Source organism: Astatotilapia calliptera, chromosome 9 (assembly GCF_900246225.1).
Source record: "Astatotilapia calliptera chromosome 9, fAstCal1.2, whole genome shotgun sequence".
NCBI classification, from domain to species: Eukaryota; Metazoa; Chordata; class Actinopteri; order Cichliformes; family Cichlidae; genus Astatotilapia; species Astatotilapia calliptera.
The window spans coordinates 3,661,223-3,684,865 of record NC_039310.1 but is presented as its reverse complement, the minus strand read 5'-3'; the positions used below and the strand labels follow the sequence as shown (position 1 = coordinate 3,684,865).

The following is a 23,643-nucleotide window of genomic DNA, read 5'->3' as shown; positions in this document are numbered from 1 at the left end:
AACCCAAATTTGACATCTTGATTCAGTTAATTGTGGATGTGTATGTTGGAGGTCAGGAGACAGTTAAAAAGGCTGTGTCATGGTTTGGGGCTGCATTTGAGCCAGTGGTTATTGGGGAAGTATAAACACAGAATAATACAGTAAGATTTGCTTTCCATCGTGCTACGGCTTCATTTTTCAGTTTGACAATGACGCCAAACTGCTGGTGCAGTAAAACCGTACCTAGCACTTTCTGTCAGCTCAGAGATTCGACCTCAACATTAGTGGAGCAGTACATGATTATCTTAACAGAGAATGGAACATCTGAAGTTAATGAGTATTCACCAGTTGCCCTCACAGTGTATTTCTTGACCCAGCTAAAACCACAGGTGAAAACATCTAGAGAGTTTCTGCAGTTAGCATACAAACCAAATCTGTGACTGGATGCAGCAAAGAGGTTAGTCTTTGGGGGGGCTCGCCTTCTTTGATTTTTTTAAACACCATTCAGCCACTGATACTGAGAGAGAAGAAGCTACAGGACATCTCTCTAAATGCATCCACCATTTCATGGATCACTGAGCGCCTGACAGACAGGCACAGTATCTGAGGATGAGCTGTGTCAGTGTAGTACCATAAAACTGTGTGTGTGATTTGGTGATGTGAAATTCAGAGCTCCACAGGGTACTGTGTTGTCTCCATTCCATTTCACCTCAGACTGTCAGTACAGCTCAGTCTGTGCTCATTCTGCAGTGGCTGCATGTGCTATTGACAGGCAGGAGCAGTGCTTAGAGAAATCATCTGCATCTGAATGTGAACAAGAACAGAGGGCTAATGATCAACTTTAGAAGGAAGAGGCAAATGGTTTGTGCTAGGACAGAATGGTAAATGGACTGATTGCTATATAGCACTTTTCTACTCTCTGTACTCAAATACATACAACATGCCACATTCACCCAATCACACCCATTCTCACAAGCACTGTCTCTAAACTGGGTGCTTTTCTAACTACATTCACACACAAGCATGGATTCATCGGAGAGCAACGTGGGGTTAGTATCTTGCCCAAGGACACTTGACATGCAGACTGGAGGAGCCAGGGATTGAACCAGCAACCTTCCGGTCAGTAGGTGACCTGCTCTACCACCTGAGCTCTACAGCACAGAATGTTAATGTTGCAGAAAAGTACAGCTACCCAAGTCCCTGATATATATATATATATATATCTCACACCCACTGGATTATTAGGTGCATCAAGCAAAACAAAACAGGCAGATAAGTCAAACTTTACTCAACTCATTCTTCTTGCTTCCTCCACTTCTGTACCATTGATTCGTCAATGTTGAATTCTCTGCAGCTGCTCTATTCCCATGTTGCTGCAGTATATTAATGACTAACCTCGTATTGTGGATGGATCATCTCAGTTGTTCTCCTGACTGAAGTTTGGTCCGTTTACAGCATCCTGCCATGTGATTGCATTTGTCTCTAACCATGAGGAACCTTCACGTTAACTTTTATCGAGAGGAAAAAAGTTAGCGTTCATCCTCCAGCTTCACTGTGTTTATGCTAACATAGCTGTGTCTAGGGTTGCCAAGTCCCTGAAAAATAAATAAGGGACACCTCGTGGCCATGGCCGGGCAACCCAGTTGTCTTCACCCTTCCCAGTGTGGTAGCTCTTTTTTTTGTGTGTGAAATTATTTTTTAAGCATTTGACTTGAAGTTGATTTAAGCAGATGCATATTCTTTGTGATATGACCATATGGGAAACAAATGATCATTTAGCCATTTATTTTTAGCTCAAAATGACAACATTAACACAGTAAAACAGGTCTCCTTCTTAAACAGAAGCCTGTCATGCTTAGCTTTTGAGAATATAAGTAAATCTTTCTTTAAAAGAACTCTGTCCTGCTTAACTTAAAATCATATAAATTAATAGAAAACAATAGAACGAAAAATATTCTTGTAACAGTGCACATTTAGTGCATTTAGTACAATTAGCTTCAGCTGAGTATTTCAGCTTTTCTAATGCTAATCAGCTGCTCCTGTTTGTAAACCCGCTTGTTCCCATGATTACGCATCATAACTCATCATCATTATTAATCTATTACTTTTATGTATTAGTCATGTATTTGTTGTAATCATCTATCCTTGCAGTTGTTTATTACACAAAATAAGTTATATTATTACACTTCTGGCCACATAGCGCTGATACTCACTGCACATGCCCATTTTAACCTTAACCAGAGGGTTTAAACAACAAACCAGTGTTTACATACCATATCTGCTTCTGCCGTGGCCTGGTGGACAAGAAATTGGTTAAGGGTTCCCCGAGCTTTCACGCCCCTCATGTTCTTCATGTGCCCACCACTAGAAGCATGCCTATGGAAAAAGTGCGCCGGCACACAGTGCAGTGCGCTTTAAAGGTGTTATCGTGCACTTTTCCAGCCAGGTGTTTTTCCCATTCCTCCCAGTACTTTTGCAGCCTTTTTTTCTTTTTCTGAGCGAACAAACATTGCTGCTCTAATGCTGGGCTTACACTGTGCTTACTTCATCGTGCATCGTGTAGTATACGTGGGGTAACGAGAAGCGATTAACCCCTTCACGACCAGTTCCCAATCATCAATTGCTCGTGAGCCGCTCACACTGCTCACGCGCAAACACATAAACGTCGGTGAAAAAGACGGAGCAGCACGGCTGTGCAGCGTGTGATCTGGACACAAGCGATGGAGGCACAACTTGTAGAACTTCCATGTGGCATCACAAAATGATCACGACCACAACAACCCTGAAAATAGTTGGATTTACACTGCTGCTTAATCACAGCTGCCTGATCATGTTTTTCATTAGCAATTTAACAAAGTTGATGGTGGTGGTGTGTCTGTGTGAGTGAAAGACAGAGAGAGCGAGCGACAGATTTTCTGTTATAACCTTCATTTTATGGAGGCACAGTGTGAGCACTCGGGTCGATCAGAGCATCGGGCGTATAGTGTGAGACCTGCATCGTGACCTACGAACTTCTAACCCCTGTGAGTCAATCGTGCAGTTTGAGCAGGAGCTGAATATCGTGACTGAAAAAATCGCACAGTGTCTGCCCAGCTTTAGGTTTACTGTCGTCCGAGACTTGCACCGCAGTGTCGGCGTTTGTTTCCCTGTTGGCCATGCTTCTTGTTGTGGTCATCTGTTGTCTTCCGGTATTTTCTCCGTAAGCGACCTTTCCTCGACCAATGAGATGAGCGGTAATCTGAATTGTCAAACTCGAATTGTCATAAGTGTGCTGTCAGCTCATTGGTCACAAAGCAGGAGAGGGGCTGGGAATTATGTTTTCAAACAAAGCGTTAATTCCATAAACATTTACAGACTACTTTTGATTCTCACTGTATTACGGGACAAAGTGCGTCCCTTATTAGCTCAATACGGGACGTTTACTTTTGTTTCTAAATACGGGACGATTCCGTATTTTAAGGGACGGTTGGCAACCCTACACTGTGAAACGGGCTGTGTTTATGTTAACATAGCTGTGTCACTAGCGGTCACGTAGCACATCAGTATATACCAGCTAGCCCAACTTCAGTAACCCTACAAACGTCACTGCTGTTTAGTTTTCTGTCTTCATTTATGTTGGAAGTGATAGCAGAGCTGTACGTTTGAATGTTTCAGAAATCTCTAAGTCAGAACATGCTATATCATGCTTAGGTGGAAACTCGCGAGCTAACTTCCTGCTAACTAAACTAAAGCAGCAACGCTGATCATTTTATTAAAGGTGAAAGAATTTAGACAGTTTGTAACTCTCATTGGCGCCACAGTGTTCGTTTGACTTTGGGACCTGAAGCTGACGGAGTTTTGGACCCAGATTACTCCGCGAGGCTCCTGACTACGGTAATCGTAATGCTCAGACAATCCATCAAGCGGTGCGGCTTCGTAGCTTAGCAAAGTCATACTACAACATTTTTTGATAGATTTTTGAGCGCCGTGTACCACATAAAATCGGTCAGTAAGCCTAACCAGAATTCATACATGAGGCGCACCAATTATAAGGTGCACTGTCGATCTTTGAGAAAATTAAAGGATTTTAGGTGCGCCTTATAGTGCAGAAAACATGGTATATGAAGTCCAACACAAAGGCTATTTACAAAAAAGGAGTGAGCAGGTGCAGTCCCAAAGGAAGGATATTTTTGATATTCAGAAAACATTTAAATGAAAGGTAAAATTAGAAATCATCTAATCAAAGTTCAAGCTGACTAAATTATGAGGACGGACATCGTAATAAAATGATATATTTAATATTTTTACAACAAAGGTTTTAATATTTTGACATGTTTATGCCCCGCCAATACCAGACTTTCCCATTCCAACTCCTAAAGTGCACTAGAAACAAGGAAATTTGGTAGATAACTGCCATCAGAAATTTAAGACATAGACTTGACCAAACAAATGAACTTAGATCAAAGGTATGAGCACAGGTTGATTCACAGCACAGTACCATTTAATGCAACTCAGTTACAAAGCAACAAACTAACTGAATGATAAAATTTTAATTCCAGTGGCACAGTTACTAATAAACAAAAAGTCTATCAGGTGTTTCTATCACTCAAGAGAAGTTAAGGTTTCATAATGGCACGAATCACAATTTATTATTATTAAAGATTGGCAGGCTGAGAAGTACTACATTGGCTTGGCAGCAGAAAATGCATGCATGAGCACATTCACCAGAAAAAAAGACAAATGTTGGGGAAGAAAAATCACCTAACAAATTCTATTCCCAGTTCTTTTCCTAACAATTCAGTTTCTCATTTTCCTGTTTGACTGAGCTTCATCGTCTCCATTTTGACCGCTCCTGTAAATAAGGACTGTGCTTTCCATACTTGTGGATGAATGTTGGCTTGTGGAGTCCTAAATCCTCCTGGTCTCTTTAGGTATCTGTAATGTCTCTGAGCTCTATGACCTTAGCTGTATGCACCTTGGGTTGAAATACTTTGCTTCTGTACCCCTGTGGGTGGTATAAAAGATACTCTTCCCTGTTGATTTCATTTTCATCCTCATCGTTGTCGTTATTATCAGAACTGTTGTCAATAATCACCAACTCAGCTTGAATGTCTTCCTCCTCCTCAGCATTCTCGTAGCCCATGAAGATCATTGATATGGGTTCTAGCTCCCCTGGCAGAGTGCTGACAAGGTTCAGAGAGACATTATTTTCTGCACAAGAGGGTAAATCTTTGTTAGAGTCACCTGAGGTGCCTAGCAAGGGATCAGGATCAAATTTATGGTGGACGAGTGAAGAACTAGATCTATCTAATGTTCTGTAGACTGGCTCTTTGGGTCCAGGCATTCCTTCAGGCCTGAATTTAACTGAAACAAGAGCTGCTGTGTTTGGACTGCTTGTATCTGTTGTGCTGTTGGCGAATGCTCTTGGACACTTGGTGCTAAAGTGTGACTGTGGTATTAGAAAGGTCTCACACTTGGCCTGCTCTCGAGAGTGCAGTTTGGCCCCTTCTCCAACTCTTCGTACTTTTAAAGTCGAGTCTTGACAGATCGATAGAGGAGTTTTGTTTGGGGGGTTTTGTTCCTGCAGGCCTTGGCTGCAGTGGTTTTTCTCATTTAGGATTAGAGATCCAGTTTTGAATGAGTTTACATTCCGTAAGGGGCTGGGTTTTGAGTTTTTTGTTAGTGATTTAGTTGATTTCCTTGGTGTTGATGGCCTATTCGTCCCTATATAGGGCACAGAATAGACAGGTAGATGGTACTGCACCTCAGTAGGTACATTCCTATCAGCGGCCTGATGCAGAAGCTCTTCTACCTCGGTAGGGGTCATCTCTCCAACTGTTTCACTATGGATTTTAGTTGTCCCTGGGTGCAGTGCATACACAGACTTACGTCCATCATCATACACCTTTATCCCATTCTTTTGGATGGTTTCTGGGATGATGGTTGAAGCTGACACCACATGACTTTTGCCTGTTTTCTTATCATTTTCCACACTGATCTTCATAGCAAATGTAGCTGGAATGAAAGACATAGATGAACTCTTAGGACATGTACTGGACAATAAATATTGTTCAAATAAAGTTCATATTGCTGAATTTTCTTCTAATGCTTGATTTGGAAGAGTTTTCTTTGTATTTAATGACAGAAAACCTCCCTCAGCACCTCATGAAAGCTCCTGCAGTCATCATAGTGGCTAAGATGAACAGGTACATGGCTCAATACATGAGCCCAGAAAGGAACTAGCAGAAACCAGCAGGAGAAAAACACCAGCTGCTAGTAGACAGAGCAGGTACTCGAGATTGCAAGATCAGACTGAACAACCTGTGCAACATCTCCATCAACTACAAGAAAACCTGTGACTCAATGCCTGGGATGCTTAGAACTGTACAAGATGAACAAGTGCCTAAGAGCCATCATCAAGAGCTCAGTGGGAATGTGGTGAACAACACTACAGGCCAATATGTCTGTGTAGGTTCTCAGTCATTAAGGCCACAGTAGGCTAAGGAGCTTGGAAACAAAGCCAGTGGACTTTTGTGAAATTTTGTGATTTTCACCTCTCATCCAAAAGACTTGTTTACTTCTAAAACCAAATGGTGGAAAGTCCCAGGTATTCAAACACTAGTGGGGGTTGACCCTGAAGAGGGTCACTGACCCACTATCAATCATGTGCGTCATCACAAGAGCCAGGGTATGAAAAAAGGCATGAGTTATTAACACCAGGGGTTTCACGGGAAACCATGTGACATACTAAGGTCAACTGATGGGTTGAGGCACCTGGGAAGGGATCTGAGGACTGCATGGTCTATATTACTTCTCTCTCAAATCATCTGTCTTCTTCATCCAAAGTGTAAACATTGGCATCCTCAAATGAGTGACCTGTATCCTTACAGTACAGCTATCTCTTGTCCTGTTGAGGTGGCTCTTCTATGTTGTGCAATTTGTTTATGGACTGGCTGTTTAGTTTCTCCAATGCAGAAGTTTTAAGCACTTCTCCCTGCACCCCACAGCATACACTATGCTGCTTAGCTTGTTTGTTTGTGAGTTTTGTCCTTGGGATTACCTGTCATGGTTCTGGTCTTTCTGGTCGGGCTCTTTCTGTGTTTAGAGTTGGGTTTTGAGAAATGGTTTATGTTCCTAAGTTCTATTGATATACTTTGGTTTCTTTTTGTATTTTATGCTTAGTCTTTTGTTCGTGGGTCATCATCATGGTTTGCCTTTATTAAGATGATTCTGTCTCCGAGCGTTTGGATTTGGGTCCTACACATCACACTCAGTCTGTAATTCCACAGACCTCGACAGACCTAGTTTCCATCTAAGGGTGTGCCCGTGTCGGAAGTGCATTGGGATGTTGATGTTGTGCTTGGAGTTTCTCTGACAGACCTGCTACATAAGGGATGGCAGTGTCGTTCCATTTGTCATTCTGTTTCTCCCCAGTTGGTTTCTGACCTTCTTTCCTGTGCGTCTTGAAGACCCAGTTGGGATAACCACATGTGATAACACTTTTCTTTATGTGTGTGTTCCCTAATGCTGTCCACAAACGTACACTGAATCAGATAAAATCATATTGTCCTTTGATTTGGTTTCACTCTTCAATTGTATCCCTACAACTAAGGCATCAGAAATGCTCAGGAAACAACTACAGTAACAAAAGCTTTGACGTACAATATAGATTTTTTGCTGGGGGAATGCATTTGATACGTGCTGCTTCAGTCTATCTTACTACAACCATTGAAATGCAAACTGTGCATGCATGTATTAACTTGGTGATATCAAAAATGTATAAATATTGTAATTGATTCTAATCTGCTGCTGAGTCTATGTTACACTGTTGAAACTGAAGCTACTAGAACACAGGACACACACCAAGAATTCCTGTGGAATCACGCATGTTAATTTCACTTTGATCTGTGACAAAGTCACAAACCTTCTTTATCAGGTTGTGGGACAATAAACAGTTGCAGTGCTCTAAAGTACAGCCATCACCTTAGAAGTACAAACTGATAATTTTCTGGAATTACAATATTTATTTTATGCTCTATCACTAAAATACTAAATTAAGATTTGCGTCAGCATTTATTGCCTGTGCTTTTTACAACAGATTTATAGACTTTTAATCACTACGTCATAAAATAGGTAGCAGTCATAGGGATCATTTTCTGTGGAAAAAGAATGATATAATCTGGGAAATGGAATAAGGGAAGCATCCCCCTGGTATGTTGCCTGAGCTTTGTGGTAGGTCCCAGGCCTCTGGAAGAAGCCCCAGGAAGTATCTTCAACAAACTCAATAACATATTCAACAACAGTTTAACCATGAAGTCTAAGTTGAGTAACACTATGTAAGCAAGTCCAAGAGTCTCAACTCTGAGTAAGCTCACGCTCAGTTAAGCATGTGCGTGACAAAAGAATGAAAACCATTGAAAACCAGTTTTTATACTTTCTGTGGTCACGAATTACCCAACATTTTACTGAAAAATACAGGACAGCATGTTTTATCAGGAAAGGCAAACAAAAAAGTCTACGATTTCATTGATTTTAAATATTTCAGCACAGTTTTCATTTTAATTAAAGAATACAGATCATTTTGGGAAAGAATAAGCTGGATCCAAAGTGGATACACATCCAGTCTGAATCTGCAATCCTTATGTCTTTTGGATTTGTCCTGCAGTGCAAAAGGACTGAGAGCAGACACGAGTCAGGGTAATCAAACTCAGTGTTGCTGTATTGAGACTTTAGATGGTTCTCGCTCTGACTTTCAGACACTGTGCCTTTTAAAATGTTTTTTTACAACATGTAGTCCTGAACTAATTCTCAATTTGTAAACAAATGTAACATAAAATATTGAGAACTTGGACAGGATGCAGCTAAAAGTCCACTTTAAAACACATTTTTTGAGTCTTAAACTCATTTCAACCTCATCGTCGCTCAAATATTCACATCATCGTTACCCAACTGTAACAGACCTTTTTTCATTAGTTTGGCTAATTACAAGATAACAAATGACTAATTATTGATCAGTGTGTTATGTGTCTAAAGTTTTATATAGATAAGTTGTGTAATGTACCCGAAAGGTTGGTTCTGTTCATCTGGACGCAGCGTTATCAGTGGGAGAAACATTTCATCAGTCATCCACGTGACTTCTTCAGTCTCTGACTGCAGCAACAGGACCGCTCTCAGCACCGACCAAGTGTGTTTGAACTGCGTCTTCTTTCCACATATTTCACATACAAGGGTCAGTTCTACAGGCAGAAACATGGGTGCCATGGGCTCCCAGTTTCACCCATCGTGGCCAATTTGTACACAGAAGAAGTGGAAAAGAGGGCTTTGCTATCCTACCCTGGAACACCACCAAGCCATTGGTTCAGGTATGTGGATGACACCTGGGTGAAAATCAAATCTCAGGATGTACCACAATTCACGGATCACATTAACTCGGTGGACCGACACATCAAATTCACCAGGGAGGATATGAACAGTGGCAGGTTAGCCTTCTTAGACTGTGAGATTTCCATCAGTAATGGAGGACATCTAAAAGCTGATGTGTACCGTAAACCTGCACATACGGATCAGTATCTGAGGTTTGACTCATCATCCACTGGAGCACAAACTGGGCGTCATCAGGGTACTACAACACAGAACGAACACCATCCCCACTGACACAGCAGCCAGGGAGGCAGAAGAACATCAGGAAGGCCCTGAGTAAATGTGGTTACCCCAGCTGGACTTTTGTCAGAGCTGGAAAGGCTCCTAAAGAAACCTCCAGCTGATCCAGGAGAGAAGGACAACCAATGACTAAGCGAAAACCTGTAGTGATCCCGTACGTGTCAGGAGTATCGGAACAGTTGAGACGCATTTTTACTAAACACCACGTATCTGTGACCTTTAAACCCCAAAACACGCTGCGGCAAAAACTGATCCACCCCAAGGATCGGGTCCCCCGACACAAACAGAGTAACATAGTGTGCGCTGTTAAGTGCAGGAGGATTGGCAGGATTTATACATCGGGGAAACCAAACAACCAAAGAGGACGGCACAACACAGAAGAGCCACCTCGTCAGGCCAGGACTCTGCAGTCTATTTACACCTACAGGCCAGTGGACACTCTTTCAATGATGAGGATGTAACATCCTGGACAGGGAGGAATGCTGGTTTGAGGGCGGAGTCAAGGAGGCCATTTACGTGAAAAGGGAAAGACCATCTCTGAATGGAGGAGGGGCCTAAGGGTACATCTGTCACCATCTTACAATGCTGTGATTGCAGCCATTCCCCAACTCTCTGTGAATGGGACTCATGGCCATTGATCAGTGATTGTTGATCAATAGTCATGAGAATTTGCATAATCACGATGAAGGAACTGACCTCCCAGCCCATTGTTCCTTCAGTGGGCTGGTTTCAGTCATTATGTAAATGTACTGTTTATAAGATTGAAACCTGCAGTCAGCTGAGACTGAAGACGTCACCTGGATGATGACGAAACATTTCTCCCAGTGAAAACGTCCTGATGAACAGAATCAACTTTTTGGAGATTTACCTGGATGACTGAGCATGCATCAAGACTGATGTAATGTACATTACATTTTTCCAGTGCAAGGAAACTGACAGCTGGCATCAGATGTATGATACGAACAGCATGTACCAGTCACATAACCACTGAAACATGGTAACATTGTTATAGACTAGCATCAATATTATAGGTTTCAATATTGTGGCTGATCAGTGTATTCTTAGCATCATGCTGAAGGATGATCATTGTAATCCATCTGCACCAATGTAATATTTTACAGCCTGTCAGAAGTATACCTTTCTTTGGTTCATGGCTACCGAGTTCACATACAGGATGGGTTTCTGCTGCTGCCAGTGGAATGAGTGATAGCATATCTGGTAGTGGTGAAGGGACATGATGGGTCACATCTAAGAAGAATATAAGACCAGTGAAATGAAAGCAAGCACAACATAAGCCAAGATTAGCTATATTTGGGCAAATATATACATATGTCACCATTTTTAAGATTTCATTATATTAGTAATATGACACATTATTCCAGTATGTGACAACAAAGACACTTATACAAGAAATTACAGATCAAAATGAAAACTGATATCCATCTTCTGAATGAATTCTCACAACTGATGCTCAGTTTTATCATGCCATAAACATTTTATTATGTTTCTAGTAATCTGAGCACACTCGGGATAACCAAGTATCCCATGATGCAAAAGCTGCTATTATGCTTTAATGAAGCTCTAATAAGTTTTGTAACCATTTACCAGGAGAAATTACTCACAGCACATCAAAGAGCTAAAAAAAGTGCACACCTGGTTGGGACTCTGCGTGTACCTCCTATATGTGGAGACAAAGTAGTTGAGGTTCAAAGTAGTGAAAGAAGCATGAAGTAAACATCACAGCAGTGCTACAGTTCAGCTTGTTTAGTAACGGCAGTCCACAGCTGTCACATTAGTAATTTCACTAGGTTAAATGAAGACAGAAAGCAAAGCAAATCAGGCATATTAGTCCTTGCACTGCATCCTCACAATGTGAGTAATCCATTTATCTGCCACCTAATTCACTCGAAGCAGTCGCTTGTGCAACAAAGCCCACCCACACAGTCTTCAGTGAGAACATCTTATTAGAAACAAGCAGAGCTTACAGATAGCATAGCAGTTAGCAGGAAGTCAGGAGAAAACATCATTCCTTTAAAAAGGTGCTAGAATCTGTTCACAACAATGAAAATTCAAATCATCATCGTCCTCGGTAAAACTGGCGTGGATTGCATGAAACCACACCAGCAAAACACATTTAGCTACTCTGCACACTTAAAAAATGCAGTAATTGAGTACTTTGTGTTTTTAAAGGTGACCCCAATGGACAATGAACAAGCCTTAGTCTAAGACCTTAACTGATCTAACTGCAGATTAACACTACAGTACACATCTATAGTACACTATGCACAGTGCTTTGTGTGTATATCAGTTTATCATTTTAAAGTCTAACACTATAATTCTATTTGTGTGATCATTTTCTTCTTGTAGGCATATATTTCTGCTGGTAGTTGTGTGGCAATGAAAACTATACACTCAAGGCTGATGCCGTTGCCTTCATCATCAAAATATAGTTTTCTCAACTGATTGTAATGAAACAGCTAACACGTAACATTAACTAAAATATTACTAATTACCAACTTCATCCCTAGTTCGAGTCAAATGTGTTCAAGTCAAATGTGGTTGTAACATTATAAGATTAAGATACCCTGCTCCTCGTATGAAGATAATATGACATTAAGGCAACATGACATCACTAACAGCAGACCAAATAAAAGACTTAACGTGGCAGTGGGGTCAGGTGCAGAATTAAAAACTCTAGAACAGGGATCGGCAACCCTGGGCACACGTGCCACAGCTGGCACGCGAAGGGTTAACTGATGGCACGACCATAGCTGGACTGGCCATCTGGGCCGACTGTGATTTTTCGTTTCTATGGGCCGATGATTTTTTTTGTAATGGTATAAACAATGAGAGGTGGTGGATTGGCCAGATGTGTAAAAATAACTCTGGTGGTGGCTATGGCACAGCTTCCACTGAGGCCAGCAGGTGGATGAGGGAAGGGGAGGCAGGAGGAGGAGAGACCCGAGGCGGCCGCTGGTCCGAGTGTCAGGTGAACTGAACTTCAGGTAAGAAGTTATGACCTGCAGTCTATCTGGGTCAGATATGAACCAAGTTTAGATGGAGTTTATTTTCATTGTGTTGACTTTTTACAGTCAGTTGCAATAACTCGTACTGCGTGCTAGCTAGCATGATGGAGTTTCTATACAGCTGGGTGGGTGCTATGATGTTACTGATAGTGAACTTTATTTATAAGGTTAATTATTAGAGTTGCCAACCGTCCCATACAAACGGAATCGTCCCGCATTCAGAGAAAATATTACGCATTTCGTATTGAGCTGAGAAGGAACAGTTTGTCCCGGACTTCAGCTAGAATAGAAAAAGACACAAAGCTGGAGTTACTCTGTGTCTTTGCTGCAGAGCTGCCTCTTCTTTTGTCATTCTCTGCCCCTCCCACTCCTGTTGCTACTTCAATCATGAAACTGATCAATGATCAGCTGATCGGCTGTTTGCTGGAGCCACAGCTGTAAAGCTGCTGGTCATGATATGGTTTGGTTATCTGGTGAGAGGGAAACATGAAGATGAAACCAGGAGATGTCCTTACTGAATCATCAGAGCTGAACAGGTGATGGAGAAACAGGTTTACCTTTTAGGTGACATGAATGAGTTGAAGTTATGAACTGTTTCTGAGAGACAAATAACACCAGGATCCTTTTCTATGTAGCTGACAGCTGGTAACTGTGCAGGGGCGGATCTAGCAAAGTTTTGCCAGGGGGCCAGGTAGGCATTAACAGGGAGAGGGGGGCACAAAGAAATACTTTTCTTTCTTATTCTCATTTAAAATGTCTCACTTTTATTAAATAATTATCTGAATCAGATAAAAACCAAAGTTTTTATCTGATTTAAAATGTATAAAAATCATACATATACCAACAAGACTGTACATCACTGTCACAACAGCGTTTGTTTTCATTCAAAGGCTCTATGGCTTTAATACCTGGTGGGTCGGTCTCTAGTCAAAATGCCCAGGCTGATTTTTTTGTCCCAGTCCAGCCCTGGGCACGACACGCAGTGAGTTAATCTGAGCAGGTGCATTAAAAAATGAATGGCTGGGACAGCGGTGCACATTGCAAATTAGCTCGCATAGACACATTAGTTGTGCCGCTTCTTAATGACGGTATCTTAGCTAACAACCCCAACTACCAGATGGAACTTGTAATTGGCTAAAAATAACTTAGCCTACCGGTGAGAGGGACGTTGCTAGGTGGCAGTTTTTTCAAGCAATGTTGAAATTTCCACATTCCAACACTTCAAAAGATTCAGCAGCTGTTCGCTCAGCGCAGCACCGTGGAAACACACGGATACATCCGTAGACTCGAGACAGAATTCACAATGTGTTTTCGGGACTTTCAGGCGTATGGACCAATGTTTTCTTTTCTGATCAAACCAGAAAGCTTTAATGAGCAGCTGGGTTTGTCTCGCATTAACTGGCTCGACAAAGAGGACATCGAAATGCAGCTGATAGAACTGAAAAGCTCGACTCTGTGGGGTCAAAGTTTGCAGAACTACGGACGCAGCTGGAATCCACAGCTGTGCGTGTTCATGGAGCTGCATGTTCACCTGCTGGACATCACTGCCTGACAAGTTTAACTGTCTTCAGAACATTGCAGAGGCCTTATTGACAGTATTTGGCTCTACATGTCTGTCTGAGCAGATTTTCTCTCACACGAGTCCTCAGGTAGCCTCTGAATGCTGGACACTCGGAGACCTGTGTCTCTGAGTGGGAGACCAGAGATCATATTAACATGTGTGTCTCTGTATTAACAAACATGCCATATTGGCCCAGTTTATTTTTCTTATCATTGTTGTGAGGAGACCATAAATAGCATTTGCATTTTCTGTATTTGCTGTTATGGATAAAAAGTCTTTGTTTTTTTTTTGTTTCAAAATAGCTGATAACTATTCGCTGACAGCTGCCAACATCTGCCAACAAATATAATTCTATAAAGTGGTTCTATATAGTGTGTAACTGTTAATATAGAGCGTTATTAAATTTATTGCTATTTATTTATTGCAGAAGTCAATAAATTGCTACTGCAATTTATTGACTTCTGAGGAAAATTTTAGATGCACTCATCATCAGAAAGGTTGCCGACCCCTGGCCTAGGCCATGTGCCCGGGGACTGCCACCAAAACTTCTTGGGGTACTGAATAGGGCCGCAAAAAGCCCGGCCACACAAAGGTGGAGGCTCAGCTGCTGGATCTGATGATTCTCGAGCAGTTTGTCAAGGGACTCCCGACAGGAACAGCGGAGTGGTCCTTTGCCATCACTTTGCCCTCTGACACCTTCCCTCAGTCCACGAGGGACGCATAGTGGTAAGGTGGTAAGGGGTATACACCAGGCTATTGTAGACTCAGGGTGCACACAGACCTTGGTCCACCAAACTCTGGTTTGGCCCGGAGCATTGCTGAAGGTAGAGTGGGTGGAGATTAAGTACATGCATGGGGACATACACAAATATCCTACTGTGCTGCCAGAAATTAAATACAAGGACAAAAAGCGTAGTGGGAAGGCTGTGGTTAGGTCATGCCTGACACATCCTTTAATTCTGGGGACGGATTGGCCATGATTTAAAAACCTGTTGGGGCAGTGTGTGGGGATGCATTCATGACCTGTAGCAGCATGTAGTGTATATGCTGTGTACAGCGGTGATCCGAGGCCATCCATCGCTGACTCTGGGGAGGAGACGGCACTGATTCACTCCATGGAAGATTTCCCACTACAGCAGTCTCATGACAAAACTCTATACTCAGCCTTTGACCAAGTGATAAAAATTACTGGTCACATGGTGCGCCCCAACACAGCACTGGCCTACCTGAATTTTGTATTAATCAGACATAGACTGTATTGGGTGAGTTGTAACAGTCGCACAGAAGAGGAACACACCCAGTTGTTGGTGCTTTAAAGCTTTTGGGAAATTCTCTGGTTAGCCTGGCGAAGGAGAGAGATGATAGTGCCAAATTCCACTATTCCCAACTCCCCCCATTGTAATGACCATCTCACACAAGCCCAGAGAATGGGTGTTGCTGCATTGCAACAGTGTTTTGCAGATGTGTTCTCCCCCCTGCCTGGCCATACCACACTCAGAGCACAATTTTGAAATGTGTCCTGGTGAGATGGTGCATTCACAGCCCTACAGGTTACCTCAACATAAAGAAAAAATGTTCAGAAAGAAGTGCTTGGTTTAGCCCCATAGTTCTTATCTATACGGTTCTGTGGCGACTACCACAAGGTGAATTGTTACAGTTTGATGCATATGTCATGTCCCGGGTCAACAAGCTCCTGGATCAGATAGGCATTGCACCTTTTTCATGACACTGGAGTTAACCAGTGGCTACTGGCACATCCCCTTATCTCCAGAGTCTAAAGAAAGTCATTCTTCTCCACTCTGTACGATTTGTACCAATTTGTCACACTTTCGTTCAGCTTGTTCAGCAACTTTCCAGTGTCTCATGAACCTGGTGTATGACATCATCATCCATAGTGACACCTGTGCAGAGCATGTGCAGCAGGTGGCCATAGTCCTAGAGTCTCTGAGGCAGATGGGGCTCACAGCCAACCTGAAGAAGTGTGTGAGCAGACAAAGGGAAGGTACAGTATCTGGGGAGGTGAGCAAGTGGGCCTGCAGGAGGTGAAAACAACACCCATCGTATACTGCCCATGTCCCAAGACTAAAAAAAGAGGTGAGGCAGTTCTTGTGGCTGGCTGGTTATTGCCACCGGTTCATGCCAAACTTCACAGAGCTGGCCAGCCTCTTGACTGCTCTAACCCAAAAGGGTGACCCAGATCTGATCCAGTGGACAGAGCAGTGCCAGACAGCGTTCATACAGGTGAAGAAGGCCCTCTGTGGGAAGCCTTGTTCCACATGAAAATCTCCACTGAGTGATCTTGGAAAAAAGCTGCAAATAAAACATAACTAGTACTCCAATAGTGTGTATGTATGGGTCCTTTGTGTCACACAGCCTTTAATGTGCATCATCTGTTATTGGGAGCTGTGTTGACACATCAACACATCAAAATACAGGTGTGTGTCTTTGATTTCTTTTATTGTTTTCCTTTTTCATTGTCCATTATTCTTAATCGTACTAAGGTGAAAAGCAAATACTAGCGTACTAGTAGCACTAATCCGCCCAGATGTATTTAATAAGTGACATGCATTAGTGTCACAGCCAAAAAGGCAAGCTGAGTGTTAAAAGGCACTTGATTTTTGCTTACCTTGATAATGTCTTCAGCTGTTCTCTCCACCTCTTTTAGCCGCTTCACCACAATTTCTTCATTGGCAGAGATATTGAGTTCTTGTGTTTCCAAGGCCTCAATCTCCTTCTCCATTCTGTACAGTTGAATATAATGAACAGTGTTAGCAAATACAAAAGGAAATCACTTGTGCATCCAAAACACTTGGATGTTAGGGTGTCTCTGAATAGCTTCAACAAGGTAAGTACAAGACTTTTAATATATGGCATTATGGGTTGTACTGGGTAGCTGTGTATTTTGCATTTTCAAAAGATTTTCAGTAAAATCATAATTCACATTGGCAGTAATGACACCCGGTTACGCCAATCGGAGGTCACTAAAATCAATATTGAATCGGTGTGCAACTTTGCCAAAACAATGTCGGACTCTGTAGTTTTCTCTGGTCCCCTCCCCAATCAGACCAGGAGTGACATGTTTAGCCGCATGTTCTCCTTAAATTGCTGGCTGTCTGAGTGGTGTCCCAGAAACGATGTGGGCTTCATAGATAATTGGCAAACCTTCTGGAGGAAACCTGGTCTTGTTAGGAGAGACGGCATCCATCCCACTTTGGATGGAGCAGCTCTCATTTCTAGAAATATGGACAAATTTATTAAACCACCCAAAATATGAGTATCCAGAGTTGGGACCAGGAAGCAGAGTTGCAGTCTTACACGCTTCTCTGCAGCTTCTCTCCTCCTGCTACCCCCCCAAAAACCCATCTCCACAGAGACTGTGTCAGCTTCCAAACAGACAAAAAACAAACTAAAAGCCAGCAAATTAAACATAAACAATTACAAAGAAAGAACAATACAGTATCCACATCTGAACCAAAGAGTAAAACAGTGAAATGTGGATTATTAAATATTAGGTCTCTCTCCTCCAAGTCTCTGTTAGTACATGACTTAATAATTGATCAACAAATCGATTTACTCTGCCTTACAGAAACCTGGTTGCAGCAGGATGATTATGTTAGTTTAAATGAATCAACACCCCCGAGTCATTCTAACTACCAGAAACCTCGAAGCACAGGCCGAGGGGGAGGTGTGGCAGCAATTTTTCACACCAGCCTATTAATTAATGAAAGACCCAGACAGACTTTTAATTCATTTGAAAGCCTGCTGCTTAGCCTCGTCCACCCCAGCTGTGAAACTCAGAAACCAGTCTTACTTGTTATCATCTATCGTCCACCTGGGCCTTACACAGAGTTTCTGTCTGATTTCTCAGACTTTTTATCTGATTTAGTTCTCAGCTCAGATAAAATAATTGATGTGGGTGATTTTAACGTCCATGTAGATTGGGGTGGAAGAACTGTAGGCCTCGAGGGCCAGTGTCCTGCAGGTTTTAGATGTGTCCTTGATCCAACACAGTTGATTTAAATGGCTAATTTACCTCCTCAACATGTCTTGAAGTTCTCCAGAGGCCTGGTAATGAACTAATCATGTGATTCAGGTGTGTTGACCCAGAGTGAGATCTAAAACCTGCAGGCCTGGAGTTCCCCAGTGCCAACATAACATTTCCCTCGGGATGAATAAAGTATTATCAATCAATCAATATACAGTGCAAACAAGGCTTGTCCCAAGATAGAGCCTTGAAGTACACCATAATTTAGAGAGAGTCCTTTTTTTTAGCACTAGAGGCCCATGTTCACATAAAAAAATAAAGATAAGTAGAAAGGAAACCACTGAAGAGTAGACCCTTTTAGGCCAGCATATGATTCCAGCCATGATAGGAGGATATAATGGCTGACTGTGTCAAAGTCAGCTGTCAAGTCCAACAACAAGAGGGCAGCAGGGCTGCCAGAATCCAGAGTTAATACCATTAAAAACCCTTAAAAGTGCTGTCTCAGTGCTGTGTACTGATTTAAAACCAGACTGAAACTTTTCAGACATCCCATTAAGATCAAGGTGCAGCTGTAAATAGACCACTTTCACAGACCTTTTGAAAGAAAGGGGAGCTTTCAGATTGGCCTGTAATTAGCCAGAATGGTTGTGTCCAGATTGTGTTTTTTAAGAAGAGGCCCGTTTCCTTGGGCGCTTGTTCCAGGGTGTGGCATGAGGATGGCTGCACAGGTAACCCAGAACAGATGACTCAAAGGTGGTGGAGGAAGTCCGTAACCTTGTCCTGTCTCAGTTTGTTTGAGAACTAGATCGGAAGATGCTTTGATTTCTAATAGCAACTGGTGATTAAACACATGTAGTCCTAGGACATTTTGAGACATTATAAAAAGGAAGAAAACTAACAGCAACCAAGACAAAATGGTCAAAGCTGACAGACGTGTCACCGTGCATACTCCATCGTCTGTGAATGTTGTGTGTAGTATATTTAACAATTTGTTTCATTAAAGTGTTTATTTATTTGTTCATCGTCAGGATTCAGACAGTTCCTACAGTTTCCTGGTTCATTCCCTACATTCAGGCTGAGGGCTCAATGATGATGATCAAGCTTTGATTGCACAATCCCTGGAAAAATTATAGAAATGTCTAAAAATGTCAGCTGCTAATAATTTTCCAATAACATAGTTTAAAAAAGATGTACAGACCAGGTTGAACCCTAATAACTTACAGTGGGGCAAAAAAGTATTTAGTCAGCCACCGATTGTGCAAGTTCCCCCACTTAAAATGATGACAGAGGTCAGTAATTTGCACCAGAGGTACACTTCAACTGTGAGAGACAGAATGTGAAAAAAAAAATCCATGAATTCACATGGTAGGATTTGTAAAGAATTTATTGGTAAATCAGGGTGGAAAATAAGTATTTGGTCACCTCAAACAAGGAAAATCTCTGGCTCTCACAGACCTGTAACGTCTTCTGTAAGAAGTTTTTCTGTCCCCCACTCGTTACCTGTATGAATGGCACCTGTTTGAACTCATCATCTGTATAAAAGACACCTGTCCACAGCCTCAAACAGTCAGACTCCAAACTCCGCCATGGCCAAGACCAAAGAGCTTTCGAAGGACACCAGGAAAAGTATTGTAGACCTGCACCAGACTGGGAAGAGTGAATCTACAATAGGCAAGCAGCTTGGTGTGAAAAAATCAACTGTGGGAGCAATCATCAGAAAATGGAAGACATACAAGACCACTGATAATCTCCCTCCATCTGGGGCTCCACGCAAGATCTCATCCCGTGGGGTCAAAATGATCATGAGAACGGTGAGCAAAGATCCCAGAACCACACGGGGGGACCTGGTGAATGACCTGCAGAGAGCTGGGACCAAAGTAACAAAGGTCACCATCAGTAACACACTACAACGGCAGGGAATCAAATCCCGCAGTGCCAGACGTGTTCCGCTGCTGAAGCCAGTGCATGTCCAGGCCCGTCTGAAGTTTGCCAGAGAGCACATGGATGATACAGCAGAGGATTGGGAGAATGTCATGTGGTCAGATGAAACCAAAGTAGAACTTTTTGGTATAAACTCAACTCGTCGTGTTTGGAGGAAGAAGAATACTGAGTTGCATCCCAAGAACACCATACCTACTGTGAAGCATGGGGGTGGAAACATCATGCTATGGGGCTGTTTTTCTGCCAAGGGGACAGGACGACTGATCCGTGTTAAGGACAGAATGAATGGGGCCATGTATCGTGAGATTTTGAGCCAAAACCTCCTTCCATCAGTGAGAACTTTGAAGATGAAACGAGGCTGGGTCTTCCAACATGACAATGATCCAAAACACACCGCCCGGGCAACAAAGGAGTGGCTCCGTAAGAAGCATTTGAAAGTCCTGGAGTGGCCTAGCCAGTCTCCAGACCTCAACCCCATAGAAAATCTGTGGCGGGAGTTGAAAGTCCGTGTTGCTCGGCGACAGCCCCAAAACATCACTGCTCTCGAGAAGATCTGCATGGAGGAATGGGCCAAAATACCAGCTACTGTGTGTGCAAACCTGGTAAAGACCTATAGTAAACGTTTGACCTCTGTTATTGCCAACAAAGGTTATGTTACAAAGTATTACAAAGTTGTATTTTTGTTATTGACCAAATACTTATTTTCCACCATGATTTACCAATAAATTCTTTACAAATCCTACCATGTGGATTCATGGATTTTTTTTTTCACATTCTGTCTCTCACAGTTGAAGTGTACCTCTGGTGCAAATTACTGACCTCTGTCATCATTTTAGGTGGGGGAACTTGCACAATCGGTGGCTGACTAAATACTTTTTTGCCCCAATGTAATTCTCTCCAACCTGTCAGCACATGGAGTTTTTCCATCTATAGCTAAATAAAATAAATACTGCACATTGGACTCTTACATGTGGAACACATCCCTTGTGTCCCTTTCACATAAAAACCACAAAGGTGATAGACTGAGATTAGCGGCAGACAACTGGAGTAAGCAGGTGTGACTGTGATCATTACCACTATGACTGTTAAATTAGTTGGAAAACCTAAATCTTGAGAATTACTAATAGTTTTAGGCACAGAGCCAGAGCTTTGTGGCTCACCTTATTAATCATCAGAAATATATAGTGCAAATACATGTTTCTGGCAGAAATACACACAGACTAAACTTTGAATATTAGCAGTTCAGTGAAATAATCGTTTAATGCTTTCATGTTCAACTTAGTAATAATCATAGAATGCAAGCATCACTTCCTGTTTGGCTTGTTCAGTGTGCACAACCTGTATTTTATTTGCTGAAAACCTGTATCAATATTTTATAGAAAGGCTTATTCTGTCATAATTATATATTCTCTGAACAAATTTCCAAGGTATAAGTATATATAGTATCAAGGGCTTAAATCATGGTTTCCAACTCCAGGCCTGGAGGGCCGGTGTCCTGCAGGTTTTAGATGCGTCTTTGATCCATCACAGCTGATTAAAATGGCTAAATGACCTCCTGAACATGTCCTGAAGTTCTCCAGAGGCCTGGTAAAGAACTAATCATGTGATTCAGGTGTGTTGACCCAGAGTGAGATCTAAAACCTGCAGGACACCAGCCCTCGGGGCCTGGAGTTGGACACCCCTGGTGTAAATGAACGCGCCTCCACACTGCCCCCCCGGTGAATACACAAGACATTTCCACTAGTTTTCCTAATTCTCATTTAGGGGTGTTATTACTCATGGTTGCATCATCCACATCACAGGTGAGGTGTACCATTATGTCCACCCATCAGCGGGCTATCATGATCTGTAGCTGTATGTGAGCTTGTTAATCAAGAATAAACATTAATATCTGTAATTATAAATTACATACGAAGGAGTAGTGCTTTATAAATGATGAATTAAACACTTAATAACACCTTACTAATGCCTAATATTGTGGCATTATTAGGCAGACAGTGACTATAAAGTGTTACCTTCACCTACTTGATTTGCTCATACTGAGCTGTGCCCCATGTGTCCACTTTGGGATGTAGTGTGAGCTTCAGTGCAGGTTTGGATTACCTGATGATGTTGCTCTGCAGGTGGTCACTCTGCTGCTGTTCGTCTTGAGCTTGAAGCCTCATGGCCTCCTGCTCCTCCTCCGACTGCTGACTCAGACCGTCCATCAGCCACTGCTCCCTCAAAGCCTTCTTCTGTCAGTCAACCAACACACAGGCCTCTGCTTTAGCCTCAAACCGAGCTCAGTGTTCTTCTCATATTTAAAATGTTCAAATCTACGGTGACACCTGCTCTGTTTTCCATTTGACACTCTCTGCTTTCAAAAACTCTTTTCCTATCCTGTTAAGCAAAGAAAAATGTGTAGCTGATTTCTCTATCAGATATTTTAAGGAACATTACGTTTGCACACACTCCTCAGTTTCACAAACAGCATACTAGATCCAACACTATGAAGCAGCAGCTGCAGTGGAGCCAGTCCCTCGCTTCCCATTCAGCTGTTAGTCTCAGTCTGACATATTTAGATTTGCCAGAATGGGAAGCAAAGAGCTTCTCAGTATAGTTGGCATGGACTCTGGGAGACAAATCTTTAGTGAAATTGTAAAAACTAATGTTGTCCAAATAATAATGAGATGGATCTTAGTTTTTAGCATGTACAGTTTGGAAACTCAGACACAGGAGCTTTTGTAAGCACAAGTTGTAATCATGACTGGAAGAGTACGGATGTTCTCAAAGCTCTGCTATAAATATGTAGATGTGTATTAAACGAACCCGTGTCCAACAAAAACCTTCACTATGTTAAAGAGACTGAATGTAACCAATATCAGTGGACAGTTCCACGGTGTGGCAACAGGAAATGAAAATGAGTGTGGAGTTGACCCAGGCATCCTAACAGAAGCATGTTTTTTAAAACCTTTTCCACTCACGTGAAAAACACTGGGGGGGGGGGGGGGGGGGGGGGGGGGGGTGCAGAATGAGTATAAAAGAGCTTCTGGGAAGGCCGAGGGTTCGTATTCATCCATGGATTAATGGAGAGCAACATCAGAAGAGAGGACTCTGGAGTTTTGGGGGGTAAATATTTTTACCAAATCAACCACTGCCCAACTACTGAAGACTTACGAACTGCAATTATCATTTTTAGCTTTATCGCTACTCATTGTTGCTCCATTGGATTATGGTCTCAGAGCAGTCGAAGTATTTTGTACTGAATCACTGCTTCCCCACCTGGACTTTACTGGGCATGGGTCAGGCCTGTGTGTTGCCCTTCTCCTTACCCTCATTGCATTCAAAAGTTTAAATTATGTACATTTGACTCAGCCATGAGGCAGTCTGCAACATCGGCTGCAGACTCACCCACCCCCACTGCTGCTGTTCCACCTCAGACACTTCACACCTCCTCTATTCACCCTGCTCACTCCCCCCCACCCCCAACAACAGCATCCAATACACACTCAACACAAGGCTCCAGCCTGTCT

General features: G+C 42.4%; 2 protein-coding genes across 4 annotated transcripts in view; both read right to left on the bottom strand.

The window, feature by feature from the left end:
* palmdb (palmdelphin b) overlaps positions 1-23,643 on the bottom strand; it is an 89,717-nt gene that overhangs the window by 30,566 nt on the left and 35,508 nt on the right. For all 3 annotated transcript variants that reach the window (XM_026179202.1, XM_026179203.1, XM_026179204.1), the window contains 2 exons: positions 22,235-22,365; positions 16,832-16,946 (listed from right to left, as the gene is read on the bottom strand). In XM_026179202.1, the coding sequence (XP_026034987.1) occupies positions 16,832-16,946; positions 22,235-22,365 (246 nt within the window). The remainder of the gene's footprint in view (positions 1-16,831; positions 16,947-22,234; positions 22,366-23,643) is intronic.
* Positions 4,018-11,263, bottom strand: LOC113028773 (palmdelphin-like). Its single transcript, XM_026179206.1, has 2 exons — positions 10,756-11,263; positions 4,018-5,973 (listed from the first exon to the last, which is right to left on the bottom strand). The coding sequence occupies exons 1-2, from the start codon at positions 10,955-10,957 to the stop codon at positions 4,886-4,888; spliced, it is 1,290 nt and encodes a 429-aa protein (XP_026034991.1). The 5' UTR covers positions 10,958-11,263; the 3' UTR covers positions 4,018-4,885.